The sequence below is a fragment of the Acanthopagrus latus genome, chromosome 11 (genome assembly GCF_904848185.1).
Source record: "Acanthopagrus latus isolate v.2019 chromosome 11, fAcaLat1.1, whole genome shotgun sequence".
Taxonomy (NCBI): domain Eukaryota; kingdom Metazoa; phylum Chordata; class Actinopteri; order Spariformes; family Sparidae; genus Acanthopagrus; species Acanthopagrus latus.
This window is the reverse complement of record NC_051049.1, coordinates 24633466-24653749: the sequence shown is the minus strand read 5'-3', so window position 1 is coordinate 24653749 and position 20284 is coordinate 24633466. Positions and strand designations below refer to the sequence as shown.

Below are 20284 nucleotides of genomic sequence, written 5' to 3'. Positions count from 1 at the left end.
GCTTAACACCAGCATGTTACCATTCAGCTCAAAGCACCGCTCAGTTACAGCCGTACAGAACCATTGAATAAGCTCTTTGACTGAATCTGTACTTTACATAGATAGAAAGGAAAATAAAGCCAAACTCACTTGAGATGAACATGAAACAAACGAGCAATGATAAAGGACCAGTGTTCTGTCAGATGTTGAGTATGATTTCCCACAATGATTCAAAAAGTGATAGCTAAATTGCCGTTGCTCCATTTTGTCTCTATACTTAATTATAAGTTGCTTTGTGTTTTTGTTTTCAGATCATACTGGATGCAGAAGCACACACACACACACACACACACACACACACACACACACACACACACACACACACACACACACACACGTTTTGTGGTCTCCATTGTCAATAGAAGGATCAAGCATTTAACTGATTACAATCTGGGGTTGGTAAGACTGTAGAAACCAGCAAAATCAATCTAGACTTTATAAGGATCCAACTTTTTTATCTGCATTTAATTAAAATGCAAAAACCTCTTTGTGTTCAGACCTCTGTCTTGTTTGCTGTTGTGACAGTTGATGTAAGCAAAGAAAGCGCAAGGCTGTAAATGTAACAGTCGTTTGTCCTGTTGTGTAATGTACACCCTGGAGCACAATGCAGCAAATTAATCACAACATGAATCAGCCTCATGAGATAAGGTGAGCACTTTGTTGGACATCTACCAAAGCCAAAACTGGCATGTAAACAGCAGGGAAGGGATTAGAAACCTTTGAATTAGATGTGGCTCTGGTGTCTGGTCTGTCACTTTGTGGTTGCTTGATTTTTCTTTGTGGTTTGTTTCTTTGAGTTGTATGTTGTGGCTGCTGTTTTGTCGATTGTGTTTTGTCTCATTGTGGTTGTTTGATTTGTCATTGTGGTTGTTTGATTTGTCATTGTGGTTGTTTTGTCTATTTGTGGTTGTTTGATCTCTCTTAGGGGTTGTTTTGTCTCTTTGTGGTTGTTTGATTTCTCATTGTGGTTGTTTTGTCTCTTTGTGGTTGTTTTGTCTCTTTGCAGTTGTTGTGTCTCTTTATGGTTGTTTGATTTCTCATTGTTGTTGTTTTGTCTATTTGTGGTTGTTTGATCTCTCTTTGTGGTTGTTTTGTCTCTTTGCGGTTGTTTTGTCTCTTTGTGTCTGTTTGTGGTCATCTTGTGTCTCAGGTTTTTTCTCCATCACTGTTGTGTCTCTCTTTGTAGTTTGTCTCTTTGTTTGTTGTTTTTGTGTCTCCCTATTTTTACCTTCATTTGACCGAATTAAAAAGAAATAATAGCCTGCCTGCACTTGTGTACTTTTCATATCACATTAAACATGTCACAGTTCAGCCTCAAGCTACAACAGTAAAATGATGCTTAATCGTTGAGGCGTCAGTAACGATGTCATATATAATAATCTATCATTCACAGGGGACATATTTCTGACAAACAACTACTATCACTTTAGACACTTTGAGTACATTTAGATGATAATGTAGTTTTACTTGGGTAGGATTATGAATTCAGGATTTCAACTTGTAGTGTTTTTTTGTTTATTATATTTAGTTATGTATTTTACTTTAGTCAAGGGTCAGAAAACTTCTTTCACCGCTGGAGATAAGAGCAAATGTTCCCAAAGTGTCCTGTCATAGAGAACAACCAACTGGAGATTTGCTTTAAAGCCACAAAACAGAAAGCACAAAGATCTGTGAGGGTCAGGGATGGCTGGAGGCAACATATGTTAAATATGTGGCACTGGAATCTGAGGTGGGGCTGAAAAAAGCTGCCTTTTGTCTCTGACTCTCAGTCCTATGAACGCACTCATCCCTTATTCTGGTTATATCTGCAGTCCAATCAGAGACATTGATTATGGGCTGCTGTTGATCGCAGATTAACATTGCCTCACGCTGTTCAATAAAGGAAACAGTTCAAAGCTCATCATTTGAGTGAGTCAGTCTCTCTAAATATCTCCACTGCAGTTGTCTCCGTGCTGTTTTCCTGATGTGTGACGGATTAATTAAATATCTTGAAATGTTGCCATTAATATGTCACAAAAATGAGGAGAGCTGGGTGAGCGTGGTCTCTCTTGTGTGTCTCTTCTGCTCCTTTTCCTCTTTGTACCCCTCTGTTTGCCCTCTCTGCGTATTTCTCTGTGTTTCAAAATCCTGCTGAGAATGATGCAACCATACAGTAACTGTACAGACAGACCAGAAAACACACCCACACGCACATACAGTGACATACACACACACACACAGTCTTTCCGAACCCAGACTACTTAGGAAACATTTAATCTCCACAAAGTGAGTTCATTCACAAACAGAAAATCCTTAGATTTAGAGCAGTTTTTCTCTCCGTCTGTTTCTTCACCTGTCTGTCTGCATGTCTGTCTGTATATCTAGGTCAGTGTGCCCCATTTGTAACTGGACCTACTTAAACTTGACTGGTTTACAGATGTTCTCTGGTATTTTCTTGTCAGGATATAAGTACATATATTGGCAGTTTGCTGATGTAACTCATCTCAGCAAACATGAAACAGCCATAAATGTTTCAATTGTCCCGCCTGAGCAACATCAGAGTCAGTGAAGTGCTCGCCTCGGCTTCTGCTTTGAAGCTTTCATCATTACATTCTAATCATCGGGCATCTGTTTTTCTCTCTGTAGTCAAGGTTGTCTATCAGCACTCAGTGTGGTTTCTTTCAACATATTTCCAGAATCAGACCATAGCAGCTCTATATGCTCTATAGCTTGTCAGTCAGGAGAAATGTCCTCGCCCCTTTGGCAACCACAGTTTTCAGCCTATAGGAGGCTGGCATTTGGCATGGAGGTCAAATGAGTGTGTGTTCATGCCAGTTGGTCATAAGTGAGCGTGGCGATGAGAGTGGCCTACCAGCATTCAGGTGTTTGTGCAGTTTTCTGTGTATGTGTGAATGAAGAAACCTGTGGGTGCGTGCACATAGTGCACATGGTCGCAGTCATTCAGAATTTGCGGTGGGGCCCCAGACTACGAGGGACTATATTACCATACATACTACAAGCATTAATATGTGATCTTGGCCCTGTCTTATAATCAGGGCCTTGTGTCAAACTAAAGTTTAAAACCTCTAGAAGTTTGTGCTCACGTGGTTTAGTCCTACAAGGTGTGTATTTAACCCACTTATCACAAACCTGTACCTGTATGTATTATCAACCATAGAAGCACTGTTTGCACCGAACTTAATGGGAATTTGGAGGCATCGGTGGAGGACACATCGCAAAGAGAGTGGTAGGTGGTGAGTCAGTACTGCTACGAACAACAGTTTTTAAGTGATTTTGGGAATCCCGACGGGTCTTCTGTCAATCTGGATGAACTCCATTTCCTAATTCAAACAAAGATGCTGTGCTAGCCCAAATAGTTTTTTTTTTTTCACAACAGACATTTGAAATACACAGATTCATCACATTCATTACTCTATAATCTAAATATGATTTTTTTTAACATGATAGGTATAAATGTACACAGCCACACAGTACTGAGAAGAGGTCTCATCAGCCAAAAGTGAAAGCGCCTGTGTACCATGGGTGTGCAGAGACTTTAATCAAGCTGTCCTCCGTACCGGAATCATTTCCCTCTCCCTCGGGAAGAAGTAGTCCTTGACCTCGCCTCTCAATCAGAGTGAAACCTTCCAGAGGTTCTTATCAGAAACCTTCAATCTTCAAACTGTCAGTTTTTCCAAGCAAGGAGAAGAGAGTATGATTTACCTCTGTAATTACTGGGGATTACAGACAGTTTGCACAATATGATTGATAACGTTACTTGATTGCTGGAGTTATTATATTATATTTTGATTTGCAGATCTGTGGGACGAGACCAGCTGTCACTTGCTGTCATATAAAAATGTCAATATTGGACAAGTGAACAAATACTCAAGACCACGTTTAAGCTAGACTTGCTGCTGAAGTAATGATTAATGATTAATGATTAATGATTTGTGAAACCACAAACAAGCTTAGTCCCTAGCATGTCTCTGTAAAGTGTAAAATTCTGCTCATATTCTTTTCCATATTTCTGCATTGTGATGTTGTCAGTGTTGAATCCTTTTGCACAGGAGAAACTGAATCAAACCATTTCTCAGACGAACAGATATTAAGTACTCCAGATATTACAAACTGCTTCAGTCTCTACTGACACGGGTCAGCTTGTCATGAGTACATCACATTAGCAATCAAACTGCTGAGACTCCACAAGTATGTCCAATAAGCAAATGTTGCCAAGCAACAAATACAGTTTGCAGCCTCCAAGCTGAGTCCTGAATGGCACTTCATTGCAACTGCACTCGCTGGTAGGATGTTAAAACTGCACCCCACCGTGCTGCATGAGTGTGATACAATTGAGGCCACAGTGTCATTCTGGCCGAAATCGCCTTCAGAAAGAATGTGTAACCTTGAAACCAGACAGGTTAATCATCTGGATATAAATATAAACAGGCATTACCACCAGCTTGACGCAGAATCGAGACCATCTACATCCTCCAGAGAGGAATCTGTCTGCTGAGACAGATCCATGTGTCTACAGCACAGTATGGATCCTCTCCCACACCGGAGGCACAAATCAGGTGAACTTCTTAAACTCCTCATGCTCTCCCCTTGAGTTCTCCTTTGGACAGTCAGTCAGTTCTGTTCTGTTTTCTCAGTCACTTTAGCATTTAATATTGGCTGCACCATATCATCACATATACTGTAAATATTCTAGATTTTTTGGCCACTGGGGGGCAGTGAAAAAAGTTGTACACATAACAGGGACCATATCGTTGATTATTAAGATATTCTGCAGTTACAAAGAAAGATGATCACTCATTAGGAGTCATGTTTCTAGCCACATGTATTGTGGATTTGTAGAGCTTTATAGCAGAAAACAGTGGATTCTGTAGCTCCTCTATATTTTGCTGAACTTTAAGTGAGTCGCTGCTAATTGTTTAGCTGTACGGCCTGCAGCTTTGTGCTCACCGATTTCCTCTCACGGCGGTGTTTTCAGTTGCAGCAGGTGGCCGTTTATACAGAAAAAGCTCTACAAACCCACTGTACACTGCCTGCTCAGCACCAAACAGCAGAAAGACAGTAAGCAATAGCAATTAGCAGCTGAAGAGCCAGACATTTCCCACAGGAGTTGGTAGAGACCAAAACCTGAGCTAAAGGAAAGCGAACCTGCACTTGCAAAAAATGGTCAAAAACACGTCTCCAAATGCTAATGTTGCTGTCATTGTGCTGGTATATGTGTGTGGGTGTATTCATGTGTGTATTTTGAGACATGAGCTATGATCATTGGAAAAACATCACTTCAATAGTAACAGTAAAATTTTATCAATCATACAATATTGGTTCAATTATAAGATTTTAATCCTAGTTTTAGAACAAGCAAATTCAGTATAATTATACAATGACATTTATTACAGTTTTGCACCTTCTGTTGACACATCGCCTCTGACAAACTGTCACTGACGCTCATCCTGCGACCTTACGGGCTCTGCTGAAACATGACTGATTTTCAGCTAACCCCTGCCAGTCAAGTCAAGATATTTGAGGCTTACCAGGACTGTAATCACAGTACTACCAGTGTTACTGTCGACTTGGCCAAAAGAATCTCTCAGCTGTGGGGCATCCCAGTGAATCCGTGGGTTAAGGTGAATATCATGTACTTGTGATGTTGTGGGCTCAAATCTGGCTCCTGGTCTGTCTCATCCCCCCCCACTCCCCACCCCCCCCTCTCTGTCATCTTCCCTGCCACTGCTCTGCATGCGGCCTAATGAAGCAGAAACAAATCCAAAAGCTTTCTATCTGCAGTAGACGGAGCTGTGAAGATGAGATGTTTCCTCCTACGCAGGCAGGCAGACAGGCAGTAGCTCTAGAGACCCGAACACCTCCGACTGTACTGTAATGCTATGGAATATCTGATTAACTCTCACTGATAGCAAACTGGTGTTGTCTCTATCGAAGCTGATAGATTCTTTCTGTAGATTCAGGTCTGCAGCGTGGAACTGAATTAATCGTGAGAATTGACATCAGACCTGCAGTCACAAAAAAAAAAAAAAAGAATAGCGTACAGCTGCATAAATGTATTTTACTGCGACTGGTTAAAGAATCTCTTCAGGTTGCGTTTCAACGAATTCTACAAAGCTGTTAGGCTGCCATGTTAGTCAGTTCTCTTCCAGTTGACAAGATGGAGCAGAGTTTTTATGAGCAGAGTGAGTCAGTTAACATCAAGATGGTTGGAACAAAAATGTCTCCATTCAGGAGGAGGAGTGTGCGCCATCATAGTGAGCAAAACATCCTCGTCAGAAACGCGTTATAAACGAGTAGGTTCAGTATATTGACTTTGTTGAGGCTCTTCTTTAATATTCGACTAACGGTGATTTCACACATCCAGGGCCGTACTCTAGACTTTGACATACGAGGATATTTTTGGCTCAGCACTAACTAAACTGGTGAAAAAAAATATAATGGACATACACTAAATAAAAGTGATATTTAATGGGCTGTCAAGTAAAATAAATGTAGCCCTGAATCAGCCTCAAAAACCCAACATGTACAATTTTTGGTGTCATTAAAGACAGCACAGTGGTAGTGCTTAGTGCTTATTTTTTTGTGGGTCTTTTATATAAATGTGCTCCTCTAACAGCACTTATAATGTTGATGTGCCACTTGGAGCATTTATCTGTTTATAAACAGGAAATTGGTTGGATTGTGCCCCGAAAAATGTGAGTATGATCAGTCAAGTAGGGAAACTCAATGCTGCCTTCACTGATTGTACGCCTTGTTAAAGCTGAATGATAAGAGAGACTTTTGTACTTAATACAAAGGGTCTGAGCCGGAGCCAAGACCTGTTACAGATGTGGACATGTTGTCTGGATAGCTAACACTGACAACTATTAGCATAATTGATTAGTCAATCAAAGTTAGTTCTATTTATATAACCCCAAATCACAATGACAATGCCTCAGTGGGCTTAACAATCTACAGCACAGTGAATGACATCCTCTGTCATTAAAACTGTTGATTTGACTAGGGAAAAACTCCCCATTAAAAAAAAAAAAAAAAACCCTCTTGCAGCAAAAATAATACGGCAATTACTTTCATGAAAAATCAATTGTCTGTAAAATTTCACAAAACAGGATAATAGCCATAATTCATTTGAAATTGTTTGTTATATTCAACCAACAGTTGCATTTTCACTGGAATATTCAAACAATCAAGGTACAAAGCTAAATAAAATCTTGGTAGTATGAGTATGAGTGCGTTCCGTTATCTGTGACATTATTTGTACAGAAAATCTTTTTATGCTGTTTAAAACTTCCATCACATATCTGTACGTTTGCATCTGTAACTGGGTCTGGCAGCAGGGACGCCTCAGCCCAACAGCCAAAAAATACAATTTGTTCTGTACAGAGTCTCTCAGCAGTCAAAATCTTTTTGGCTCTGGATCAAAGTTTGAAAATTGTGTTTTGGGGAAACTGGCTGAACCCAATCTCACAAAACCGGTCAGGGGGACAAAAACATTCTCTAAAAAAGTGTAAAAAAAGACTTCCTGCAGATGAAGTATTTGAGGCGTCCTCAGGTGGTCGAACAGAAGTCTCTCGGCAGCAGGGCAGCCGAGCAGAAAGTCTCTGTTTGTGCACAGCTGAGTCCTGGAGGCACGGAGAAGCCGGCTGTCGCCTGACCTGAGGTTACGAATGGAAGTTTTAGGGACTCCGGGTGGCACATATGTCACGCACTTATAGCGCAGTCGAACCCTGCGCATGACCTGTTCCTCATTGTCTCTTTTCATAATCAGCCCAGATTGTAACAAGACATGGAGGATCAGGAGTTTTCACACCTGCCCACTTGTTAACTCACACATCTGCCCACACTAGTGGAGCGCCGTGAATCGTCCAATGGAGATCGGGTCCTACACAGACACATTTGCATAGAAATGGATGGATTCCTCCACACTAAAGAGGAGTTGAGACAGTCCCACTGGAAAAAAAAAAGCGTCTATACCACACTTCTCTAAACGATATAGTAGCACAGAGGGTTTTCTGGACTAGTGGGACAGTATGCTGCTGCACAGCCCTGATACAGGAGTATAGATGGATGCGTTATGTAATTAATACTCCTCCTCCTATGCAGATACAGTAGACGAGCCTAAAAATTGTGGCCTCAGCTGTAACAGCATCCCTGAAATGACTGACACAGCTCATACACGCAGTGTCATTTTAATCACTCTGGCTCCTATAGTCCCATATAGAGCTGCAGCTCTTGACTCAGCTAAAGCCTTTGCATAACTGACACTGTAAAATATACAGTAACACCAAACCCCCTCTACAGCCACGCAGCATGCAGAGAATGTGTCTCACCCACACACACACACACACACGTAACATACAGCCCAGAGAAACCTGCCGTTTACCTGCTACCCCATAATTCATAGTCCTGGCAGGGACAGGTGACTGGTAAAGCCAAGACAGACAGAGAAAAAGTGGTGTTGGGCATCTCTTACCAACAAATCCCCCCTTCTTCAGGAATCCTTCCTTTCCTCTCCCTTCAGCCGGCTTCTTCCAGCGCTCCAGTTTTCATCTTTCCAGTAACGAGAGCGGGAGGACGAGAGCGAGGCACTTTTAAATGATCAGCATTCCTCCTCGCTCTTGTGTTGTCTCTCCGTCTCTCCTCTCTCCCAGATTTCTCCACAGTCTCCGGAGGGGAAGCAGGAGCATCAGTGATACAGTGCCGCGCGCTCCGCTGCAGGAGGCTGAACGTCAATCACACCGGTAACCTAGGGAACCGCTGGGCCCGCCCCCCAGCCAACGCTGATTGGTCGACGGACGGAGAACCAGAAGTCACAAGTCCTCGCAGATCCACAGATGGTACACCGAGAGCTGTGCTGGGATCATGTACAGAGCCAAACAAACAGTAGTGGATTGCGGTACTTGTGAACTCTCTTTCTCTCCTCTCGGTCTCTCTCTCTCTTCCTCTCTCTCTCCCTGACTTCAGAGCCGACCGCTTTATTTTACAGTTGCTTAGCAACAGACTGGCATGTGTGTGTTTGAGTGTGAGTGTGTGTTGCAGAGCGGGAGGAGAGGATGTGGGAGAGAGAAAGGAGTTCAAGTCCTCAACTCTCTCTCTCTCACTCTCTGTGTCAGAAGTGTGGATGGATGTTGAATATTTCAGCTCTCAGCAGCAGTCTGTCTCAGTATTGTGGAGGCTGTTGTTGCTTCAGACAACCAGTTCAATACGACACTGACTGAGAGTTGGTTCAAATGCCAACTACAACTTCTTGGTATCTCTTGAAATGAAAGAGGAGATTGAGAGAAAAGTGGAAAAACTTGTGTTATAAAGGATAAAACGCTCTTCATTTAATCTCGAATTGTGGCACGTGTCGTCGCTCCATCCTGCTTGGACACTTTGAAACTACAATTTAACTTCTGAACCCATCCGACCAACCCTTTCAACAGTTTATCATTTTGTTTAGTCTGTTTATCTCTCCACAACGCTTTTTAAATGTATTCAGTGAAACAGTTGTGTGTGTGTGTGTGTCATGGTCCATATCTGAGAGTTTCTGCCAAATGCGAGCAGATTACATTTGAATTTGAGTTGTCTACAGCAGAAACAGTATCGTTAAATACCTTTCTTACGGCTGAAATCCGGTAGCCATGTGTCACATGTATACGTTGCAATGCCAGTGAGCGGAGTGTGTCACACTTTTGTGAAGTGAATGGCTTGAGGGAGACACAAGCTTGCCCTCTAGATATTAACACATTTTGGAAGTGTTGTTAGATGTGAGACAATCCTCAGAGGAGCTGACCTGTCTTTGTGGAGACTTGTGCTAAAAAACTGTAAGGTCAGACTTTTCATTACACAGTCCACAGTATACTTTATGATGTGAAATACATACATAAGCTACTGAGGGGAAATTTAAAGAAAGTGTATTGTCTAAACATTGAAAAATAGTCAAGACCAGGCCAGAACATTGAGTTTTATCATATAGGTTCTGTTGTTTCTTTGACATTAAGGTCAGATTATTGCCAGCATCCTGCAATGAGCTGTCAGAGTGAATATACTGACCGAGGTCTGGCCCTTTACCGTCCGTGCTTCGGCTGCACAACTACAGTCAGCCTCTCATGGTGCTCACTCGAGGGTAAGAACACATCAGGCAGCCGGAGAATTTTAAAACCGGTGCGTTATGAATATTGAAATGGCTAAAAGAAAACATATGGGAAGTGTTAGCCTAATGTGGCGTGAGAAGAAAGCGCAGAACCTGAGAGCTATTTCTGTTCTCTTTAGAGGCTCACGGCTCTTGACCACCAGCTTTAATCTCAAAGCTGCGGCTTCGGCTTGGTGCAAAAACATCGTCGTCTAACTGTGCTTCTGACACATTCATACAGAATATTGCTCAACAGGCAGAGATAATGACTGGTTTGTTCAGGTGAGCTCACCCACAGCTCCACAACAAAGACACTGGCATGGTTACCAACAAACATTAAAGCCAGTAACTCATACAGGAGCCACGGACAAACCAGACACGTTTTGCAGCCTTTATATGTTTTTTCTCACTCTTGATGAAGAGCAGCTCTGATACCGGATGGAGAGGGACCTGACCTGTGGTGACTGCAATATGGTGTTTTGCTCCGCTGGGCTGCTCGAGAAACACAAAGCACGGTTCTGCGTTAGGACCGGGACCAGGAGTGAGGCTGGACACGTTCGGGTGCACCGACACGGCTCTGAGCTTCTGATGAGAGACAGGCCCGGGTGTGAGGACCCCAAACAGACAAGAACACCTGACCTTGTGCAGGTAAGTGAGTCATGGTGATCTGGAAAAGGAGAACAAAGTCAAAGTGGGTGGATTAGCTGAGCTCTGCTTTGAACGAAACTAAAGAGGGAACTTGTGTGATCAATGTGGAGGTAATTTAACTAAAACTGTGAGCACTCACTTTGTCATTTAGTATCATAAATTAAGGGTTTTGGATAGTTGTTTGGACAAAAGAAGCTATTCGAAGATGTCACTTGGGCTCTAGGAAATAGCAAAGAGCATTTTCCTAAATCTGTCTGCATTTTTTAGGCTAAACAAAGACTTGTTTAAGTGAAAGTAATCATAAGACTGACAGTGAAAACAAGAGTGATACTCAGCAGAGTGCATACCTATGCCAGCGTCCAGCAGTCCCCTTTAATTCAATCAAAGCTAATCCAATATCATACTTGATAGCCCTGTTTCACTCCAAATGTTAAACCATCCATAACTTCTCAACCATAATTTCCAGATCTAGGATGCACATTGAATTGTACTCACTCATAGATACCAGTGACCTAAATATGACTGACTTTAAAACCGTCCCATCTCTCTACATAAAGACAGCGAGGAAAAAAAAAGTCCTGGATACCCGTCCCTTTCTTCAGATCTGCATCAACCCTTCATTAAAGAGTGTATTTCAAACTGATTTTTACATTGATGGTCACACTAATGAACTGATATGACAGTGTAGCACGTGTTTAATTTTATTCAGATAGTACCTGACCGACTATGACAGAAAATGTCAAGAGTGAAAAATCTGTTTATGGGTCCAGGTCTGTGTCTTGAGTTCAGACTGGAGCTGGTTAATGAGGCGTCTCTGTCGTTGTAGTGACAGAAGCAGATGCGACAAAAAACAGTGGATGTGTCTTTGTGTCTTTTTGTGAGCGCAGCTGAGAGGTCATCCCAGGAACGTGAGCAGGTGGAGGAGCGCTGATGCCAAACCGAAGTCAGCAAGAGCAGGAGACACAGCAGCAACCAGTCAGACAGCGAGTGCTGCTCCACAAGACCTCACAGAAGAGGTGAAACCGGACCATAAACACTAAATCTGTCCTGCACTGGAGCGAAATAAAACATCTTAAACACAACGACAAAACAGGAAGCACTTATTAACTGTTGACTTCCTGTGATCCATTACTGCTTCAGCTGAGATTCATAAGTTAATTCATAAGATTCCAGATGAAGGTTCTGTTATTTTTAGTTTGTCAGTTACCAAGTACTGCAGGTAATTCATGGTAAATTGCACTACATCATACAGACATACACGCACATTCATTCAAGTATCTGAACTAGTTCTTGTCAAGTATACATTTTATGTGCAAAGATCAATATCTATTATAAAAAACTGTCTATGTTCTGACTTTTAGTTTCAGGAGTCCAGGATGTCCGTTGAAGAAAATCTGCCAGACTGGTCTAAAAGGACCACACACCATGAGGTGGACAAGTTTCTCGTGTCTCCCTTTTTTCTCTCATACAGTCTTTTTCTTTCCCCTTATTTCTCTGAGCGTTTCATTGCATGGTACTCGGTGAGCACTTCAGTCATGACAAGGTGCTATAAGTGTGCACATTTCTTCTATATTGTAAAATGTTTTAATAATAGATTAGGTCATAAGCCACCGCTGTCAGAGTAATACACAGGTCACTCAGAGCGAGGACGACAGTACATTTTTATGACGCCGGGTCTGAGAGTGACAAAGGAGATGAATTATTTTGCTCCAGGATGAAACATGTTTAGGAGCCGGTGCTGTGCATGAATGTATTCATTTATAAACATGGTCTTCAGGCGACTGGGCGTCAGCTGGGTCACAGTGAGAGACTGAAGGAGATGAGGGAAATGGCAGCGCTCCATGAGCGCCAACTGGCCCTGATACATGCTCACAACCAGCAGCTGGAGCAGCAGAGAGACGGTGAGGAACAAATGCCATGAGCTGCCTGAGACCTTGTAATCCAAACATCCTCCTCAGCTTTTGTGTAGAGATCTGTGCTGAAATTCTCCTCAAATGTACACTCAGTAGAGACTTTAAAGAATTTAATGTGTGTGTGTGTGTGTGTGTGCGTGTGTGTCAGAGCTAGCCCATCAGGTGAGTGTCCTGTCTGAGCAGAGCAAACCAGCTCACCTGGAGAGTCTACTGATGGAGCTCAGAGAACAGGAGGAGAGAAACAACGAGACGCTGCAACAACTCGCTGAACATCTCCACATGTTACAGTAAGACACAGAGTGTACATGTCCTGCAGCGTGAGGCTTTTAGATGCTCTTATCAGATGTTTACATCCTTAGCAAAATGAAAATAACAACAATACATTTTTCTAGAAAATCTGAATGCAAATAATCTCTGTAAAAAACTGGCCTCTTTCTGCGACGCTGTGTTTGGTCACAATTTTGTCACTGCTCATTACTGAGTGCACACACTCTTGCAAGGGCAGTTAAACCTCTTGCTGTGCTCTCATGTATACATTACACAACTGTTATTTAATATAGGCTGGTTTAGATATGTTTTATGTATCTAACCAAATTTACGGATTATAAAATCAAACATAGCTAGAAAGCAAGAAATGGTAAACCTGAAAATATGTGGGGCAACATGGACCTTTAATATGTGATGTTTTAAAAATAAAGCTAGCCTTAAGAAATTATAAGTGATGCTCGCAACCCTAGATGTGTTAGCTAGCAAGCAAATAGCAAGAACTAGATGGAAAAAAAAACAAAAAACGGTTCAGCTAAAATTAATAATACATTTGTTACTTTCTAGTCAGCATGCTGTGTTAAAAGATATTGTAGCTATGTGAAGTTTCATTCAAACAAAACTTTAACGTTTCAAACTATTTGAGGTAACGTTAGCTAGTCAGCTAAGACGCCTTTGCAAGCAGAGCTAACCTCACAGTCAAGGAGGTTACTGTACGTGATACTAACTGCGCTTCTCAGGTTAGCTTGCAAACCTGCTGTAATGAAAAACGTTTCGGAATCTGCATCAAAAGGTCGTAATGTATCCCCAGCCTGCCTGTCAGGTTAGAATGAACCATGGCTATGTTAGGCTGTGCAACTTTAATGTTGCAAAAAAACAGTCACAATACATAAACAACGTTACCTTTGTCCCGGGTCCTTTTGTCTCCAGTTTTCTCTTCTTTCGCTCTTCATGACAGTGCTAAAGGGTCTGTTAGGAGCTATGTGGGTGACGCTGCTCCGTTCATCAGAATAACTTGTGGAAGAACATTTAATGCTGCAGTAATAAGCTGACTCAACAGGATGGCCCTGCTACAAAAAAATAAAATGACCAAACGTTACGAAGCATCCCGCCACGTTACCATGGCCACAGAGAGCTGAAGTCACACCTATTCAGGTTTCCCTCGTGGGAACTTCTTTAGAAAAAAACTCTGGTGGTGTGTCTCAATTCAGGGTGTGCGTCATTAGAAGGTTAGCTGCGTCAGCCATTGTTAAATAGAACGGTCTAGCCTTAAGAGCATTTCCTGGTTGTGTCACGTAATGTTTTACTCTTGCGTCATGATTTCTGCTGCCCAGGCCCGCGAAAGTGATGATCTACGTCACGCGATGTTGCCCTATTCTCTCTTTCTTTCTTCTCTTCCGGGTGCACAAAGAATCTTGGGATATGTGAGCCCGCAAAGGATAGTAGCCGTGCATCCTCCAAAAAGAGGGAAAGGGAGGAGCATTTGTGGGCTGCATTTGGAGGAGCCTTCAGATTGGGACAGCCTTTGTGCGGCGTTGTGACGTAATAACTTCAAACGCTCCTCCGAAGGATGCTGACCCTGAATTGAGACACAGCATGGATGGTAGTGAATGGAGAAGAGACAAAAAAATGTTGGTCCTATCTGAGTGATGTCATGAATCACACCTACACCACGTTGTTAGTTTGAAAGATCATTTTCCACATCAATGAATTAATAAATTAATTAAACACCAAGACGTCAAAATACGTCATTCTAAAGACTACACAGTCAGTAATCACATTAGTGGCATCGTCTTGTTGAACAGTCGCCAAGACCTGCAACTTGAACATTGTCGAGCTGCTCCTGTATATCAGCAGTCCATGTGTATCGTCACAATGATTTTTAAGCGCTTCTTTTAAAATATGGGAGGAATGTCGCTTAAAAATCTGTCAGAAGAAGAACGGTCCGGGGCTGACTGTGCCAGGATTCAACAAATAGTTTATTTAATGCGTATTTGTTTGGATAAATGATGTCGGCACAGACACACAGGCCTACAGAAAGAAATGGATGCTTCTGTGGAGCTCTGCCCCAGAGATGAATATTTAGTGAAATAGTTTTTTTTTTTTTTTTTTTTTCCTTTTCCCCGTAGCTGCTGGATGACTCAGAGTGTCAATTATGTGTTTCATCATGCCTGGGTAGTCCCTCATTGTAACATTTGCGGTGGAATAAATTGAATTTCCTATTGTAGGGTAACTCATGGCTGGGAAACTTTCCATAGATGCCAGAATATGATTTAATTTAGATGATCTACTGTGTTTTCTCTTTCTTGTTAGTGTGCGAGAGGTCTCCGTACCTGCTGATCAGCCCGCTCCACGCAGGGATGAAGAGATGCATCATGACAGCTACGAGCTCATTTCTTGTTCAGACGGCGCTCTCTCTACCCAGATAAAGTACTTACCTACGTCCTTCAAAAGCCATTTATCTAAAAGAAAGAAAAAAAACACTATTGCATGGAAGAATAAGATGGAGTGCACTTTTCTCCCCACAAAGAAAATCGGGTTATTTATATGTGAATGTGAATTAAGTCTAATGAGCTGCCTGGTTACGTGAGTGCCAGTCAGGTCTCTTTGTTGCAGAGCCCTGCGGCGGGCGTACATGCAGTCAGGTGGGTCGGATCCAGCCATCGTGGCACGAATGATCGACCTGCAGGCAGAGGCCAAAAGCCTGGAGAAGACCCAGCCAGCGTCATCCGGCAAGAGTAAGACTCAGGGTGACGCCGGACAGAAAATATGCACTGCTTCTTGCTGTATAACTCAACACAGCTGTGCTCAGTGGAGCCTTTAATGAATTTACTCCGTTTAATTTTTTTTCCACTCTAGAAGCTGATTTCTTCTCCTCACTCCAGGGTTGTTAGATTCTAGTCCTACACTTAAAGATCCCCCGCTAGACATGTTTTAAAACACCGTACTTCTAATAATGTGTTTCTCATATGTTTTAAAGTTCTATACTCTTGATAAAAACCTTGAAATTGCATCGACTCCCTCATTGAAAAATCCTAAATCTATGATTCTGATCATATTTGTCATTCAGAACCTTAACTACTTCACAGGAGAAGTCTGGCATTAATAAGTCCATTCTTGCATTGGTTTCCACATCAGTCAGGAGTGTGATGGAGGAAATACTTGGCCTTCATCATGTGTATATGTCAGGTGCTGGACCAGTATGGACTTCCTGACTATTTATGATGTCACAAATCGTGCTGGTAAGGACCGCCTCTGCACATTCAGTACATCGTTCTAAACTGAGCTGCGTTATTGTCCAGAGGTGAAGCCTCCTCGGCGGGGTCTGAGCTGGGAGCTGCTGGCAGTGGAGCAGGAGAACCAGAGACTGGAGGAGGAGATCCTCAGGATGCAGCTCGCCGGGGGGCGACGCCATGACAGTGGAGGTTGGAGAGTTCTCACAAATAAGAGACGAGGCTCACTGTTGTCGGCCAGAGGGAATGAGATCAAAATAAATGGTGCAGTCCAAATTCCTCGTGGTCTGATTGTATTGCTGCCATAAAAATTAGAGAACACACAACCTCAGTATCTGAGGTCCGGCCCATTCAGTTACTTTTTTGCAGAGGAGCCAGGCTTTCTTCATGTCTTTCTCAGTTGGAAAATTCAATGCACTTCTCCACTCTGTTTATCAGTTTTCACATTTGAAAAAGGAACATTATATACTGTATGAACAAGAATACAGTACAAGAAAAAAGTAATGCAGCTTTTATTTGTAGAAGTATGCTGTCAGTTGAATTCTTGGAAAGTATTCTCTACTTTAACTGCCAGGGTTAAAACTTTTTAATGAAATGAGAATGCTTTTGTGCTCAGCAACACATGTATTGGCTAAATAGCCTGCTAACAAAACGACCAAGGAGCCGAATGAGGCTGTCAAAGGGCGCCGTTGGCCAACAAGCAGCCAGTTGGATGGGTCTGTTTTAGGTCTACGGGTACACTGATAGTAAACTCACTACATTATATTATCTTTAATGGTTTGCTCCTACCACGTTCTGTCTCTGAATTGATGATCCTTGGAGCTTGCATTGTGATACATGCAGTTTTATGAGTTGAATTTGCCTCTTAGCAATATTGTTACAAGCTACGAGTGTCCTGCTGACACCGTGTACTGAGCATTTTTCATTAGGCCGTTATGAAAACAAAAGTCCCACCAAATCTAGTCATGCTGCCATCGAGGGGATGTTATTTTTAGGTCGATTAAATGCGTGAAAGTCCCTGAACCTGACATTGTCATCGACATGAAGAATTAATACTGCAGATCAATAGTAGTCCCACACAGAGGACATCTTGTCTTTGCGTGTCCTCTCTCGGCAGTGATGACTGAGCTCGAGCTGATTCAGAGGGAGAACCACCTGCAGATTTCCAGTTCGCAGGCGGAGATGGAGAGAAGCAAAGAAGCTCCCAGGCCCAGGAGACAGCCTCCTCCTCCACCTCCTCCCCCTCATCCACCCCCACGCCAAACCAAGACTCACATTTCTGCACCTCTTTCACTGGTACATCATTTTACAGTCGGAGTCAAGCCGAATTACACAATTCTGTGAAAGAGCGCGGCAGACAACTCCTCTGGACTGGTTCTTTTTTACTTGCATTTAATCGTGTCATGTTAATGGGTCCTGAATCATCGACGGTGTTTGTCTGTGACATTGATTCGGATTGCGTTCCTCCCCAGCTTCAGGCCAGATCCTTCTCCTCTCCACCGGAAAGGTTCATGTTGGACTCCCTGGACTCTCTGGGTCCGGCCCCCTTCGACCCCACGTCAGTCTTACTCAACAAAACCATCCACTGTATATAAAGCCATTCACACGTCTGGGCGCACATTATGCATTCATTTCCTCACGAATTCCCTCAAATATCCCAAAGTCACATTTAATTGTCACTGTCTCTCTTGTATTTAAACTGAGTAAAGTTCTCTGTTGTTCCAGTGCCGGTTTTGTAGTTTTCTATGACCTGGTGCTGGGGGCCGAGGTCTCCCAGAGGGCCCTGCGCCTGGTGGCAGCTCTCTACTCAGAGGGTCAGGAGGTGAGACCACCGACTGCACTGCCCCCTGCCCAGTGCCTGCCTTACACCCACAGCCTCGCCCCTACAAACTATGCCCTCCTGTCATTTAAACAGTCTGTACCCAGGTATGAGAAAGATCTGCATTTATTATCACATAGAACTGTGGAGTGACATAACATGTCTGTGGACAAGGCTTTGTTAAATAATGGGGGAGGGGGAGGAAATTACCCAAAATCCACTTTAATTTAGGAAGAAAAAGCATTTGAGAACCATCCAATCCTCATGCATGCCTCTCTCAGACGTTGTCCTCCATATATCTGAACACTTCCCCCTGTAGGATCCAGCCGTCACCCTCCCTCTCTCTAGTGGTGGAGGTGCAGGCAGCAAGAGATCTGGATGTTCCCGCTCAGGAAGTCTTTAAACTGGCACCCTGCGGCTGGGCGCAAATGCAACTCTTCGATCAGTTCAATCAGGTAGAAATGGATTTATTGACCTATTGATTTTGCATCATTGCGTCACGCACAACACAAAAGCAAGCTAACACTGATGTTAGCATGTAGGGTAAGCTAACATTCATGTTAGGCCACATGTCAGCCGGCTTAAGAAGCTAACACTGATGTTAGCCTGTACGAGACGCTGACACTGATGTCAAATCTAGCAAGTAACATTCAATAACAATAAAATGATAACTGTACATAAACTGTAATTCAACTCCCTCAAAAACAGCAAGTACCAGCAACAGTGTACATAGCAACGTGTTGTGCACCACTGAAATTAAATATGGAAACATGCTACTCTCAGAGAGATTACACTGAGTCAGGACTCAGCTCAGTTGTTATCATTTTGTTGATGATTATCAAACAACACTTTCCCTAATTTTTATTTAGTTTAATTTAGTTTCCTGCTCAGGAAATGAATAAACTGATTGCACCATCTGGCAGAGTTGAGCATTTAACTAGCTCAGATTGTGATGCAAATCTAAATCACTATCCAATGTTTTTGTGTTTATGGGCACTTCATGTCATCTCACTTTAACATCTTGTCTTCACCAACAGCTCCATAGTGGCCACTGGAGGGTGCCGGTGCGCTGTCTGCCTATAAGACCCTCATTGAGCCTTGCTCAGCTCAACTCAGTGCCCCAGGTACACAGACCTCCAGGGGGTATTTTGAGCAAACACATGAACACAGCAGTTTCTACATAAACATAAAAGAGTTTACATAGTAGACCGTTTTGGGCTGATGCAGCTTTTTGGAGGCTGAAGCGAGTCAGAAAAATGACACACCTGACCTGAATATATGTTAACCTCAGGTGGGCAACATGGAGCTGTGTGTTCGTTTGGTCAATGGACGAGACGGAGATGTACAAACTCTGGTGAAGCCTGACCCGGCCAGCACCAGCCACTACAGATATCCAGCTATGGTAGTCTCAATTTCTTAGGATGTTTAAATTGCAGTAGTATAAAACCTTAACATCCCATGATCTCACCATAATAATCCATTTGTGGGAATTTGTCAAGATATCATTAGTGCATAAATGTTATTACCCAGGGTGAGTACTGTGATGCAAGTGTTATAAAGAAGTACCAAAATTCATATTTGTGTAATCAGGTTAAATATTACTTGAATGTAATAATTACCAGTGAAACATTGGAAAGTATCACCTGAGGGCATTTTGTCACACTCAAGTGTACGCTACTTTTGTTTCGCTAAAAAAAAAAAAAAAGCCTCAGTGTGGTGCTGCTGTTTCTCATTGTCTCTATTCAGAGGTCCTCATATCCTGCATCCATCAGTGGAAATGCAGCGCGGCCAGGTTCATTTGATCCACATCCCACTGGAGGGGGTCAACTCTCACCCCTTTTACTGTTTGATCACCACCAGGACTCTCCACCTACAGAAGAGGCCAGGCAGAGTTGAAAACCTCTCAACAACCAGGATGTAGCAATATGAACGGTTGTCCTTTAAACAGAAAAGGGCATTTTCTTTTCTGTTATGGGTGAAATATGCAGGAGTCAAAAGGTAGAAGCCAAGTAGTCCAAGACTGTCTTTGTGTAGCAGTAAACTGATGGGAAAAAGATTTCCACTTTTAAAACTGAACTGTGCGATTTGAGTGCCTTAGGTTTGTTAGAATGATGCAATCTGCAAATTATTAAAGTGATCATATTCCTTAGTCATTTGGTCTATGAAATAGCAAGGAACAGGATCATGTATAATCTTCCAAACAGCAACTACTGTTTGTCCTCAGTTGTCTCAAGTTCCCAGAAAAAAAATTCCC

At 42.6% G+C, this 20284-nt stretch overlaps 2 protein-coding genes across 8 annotated transcripts in view; one reads left to right on the top strand and one right to left on the bottom strand.

Moving 5' to 3' along the window:
- lrrc7 (leucine rich repeat containing 7) overlaps positions 1-8691 on the bottom strand; it is a 127388-nt gene extending 118697 nt beyond the window's left edge. Inside the window, exon 1 of the mRNA XM_037114755.1 lies at positions 8513-8691. The gene's annotated coding sequence lies outside the window, so the exon portion shown is untranslated. The remainder of the gene's footprint in view (positions 1-8512) is intronic.
- A 123-nt stretch (positions 8692-8814) lies between these two features.
- ccdc17 (coiled-coil domain containing 17) lies at positions 8815-20279 on the top strand. 7 transcript variants are annotated; one of them, XM_037114776.1, is made up of 19 exons: positions 8815-8935; positions 10023-10147; positions 10294-10435; positions 10580-10801; positions 11689-11817; positions 12163-12231; positions 12579-12702; positions 12863-13001; positions 15292-15408; positions 15595-15716; positions 16117-16167; positions 16281-16403; positions 17329-17507; positions 17684-17769; positions 17937-18137; positions 18350-18485; positions 19068-19154; positions 19322-19432; positions 19777-20279. In XM_037114776.1, the coding sequence occupies exons 4-19, from the start codon at positions 10592-10594 to the stop codon at positions 19924-19926; spliced, it is 2034 nt and encodes a 677-aa protein (XP_036970671.1). In that variant the 5' UTR covers positions 8815-8935; positions 10023-10147; positions 10294-10435; positions 10580-10591; the 3' UTR covers positions 19927-20279. The 7 variants fall into 7 exon arrangements, with proteins under 7 accessions (XP_036970671.1, XP_036970672.1, XP_036970677.1 ...); XM_037114777.1 differs by having other exon boundaries at positions 10575-10801; XM_037114781.1 differs by lacking the exon at positions 8815-8935 and adding an exon at positions 9121-9850.
- Positions 20280-20284: the final 5 nt, after the last annotated feature.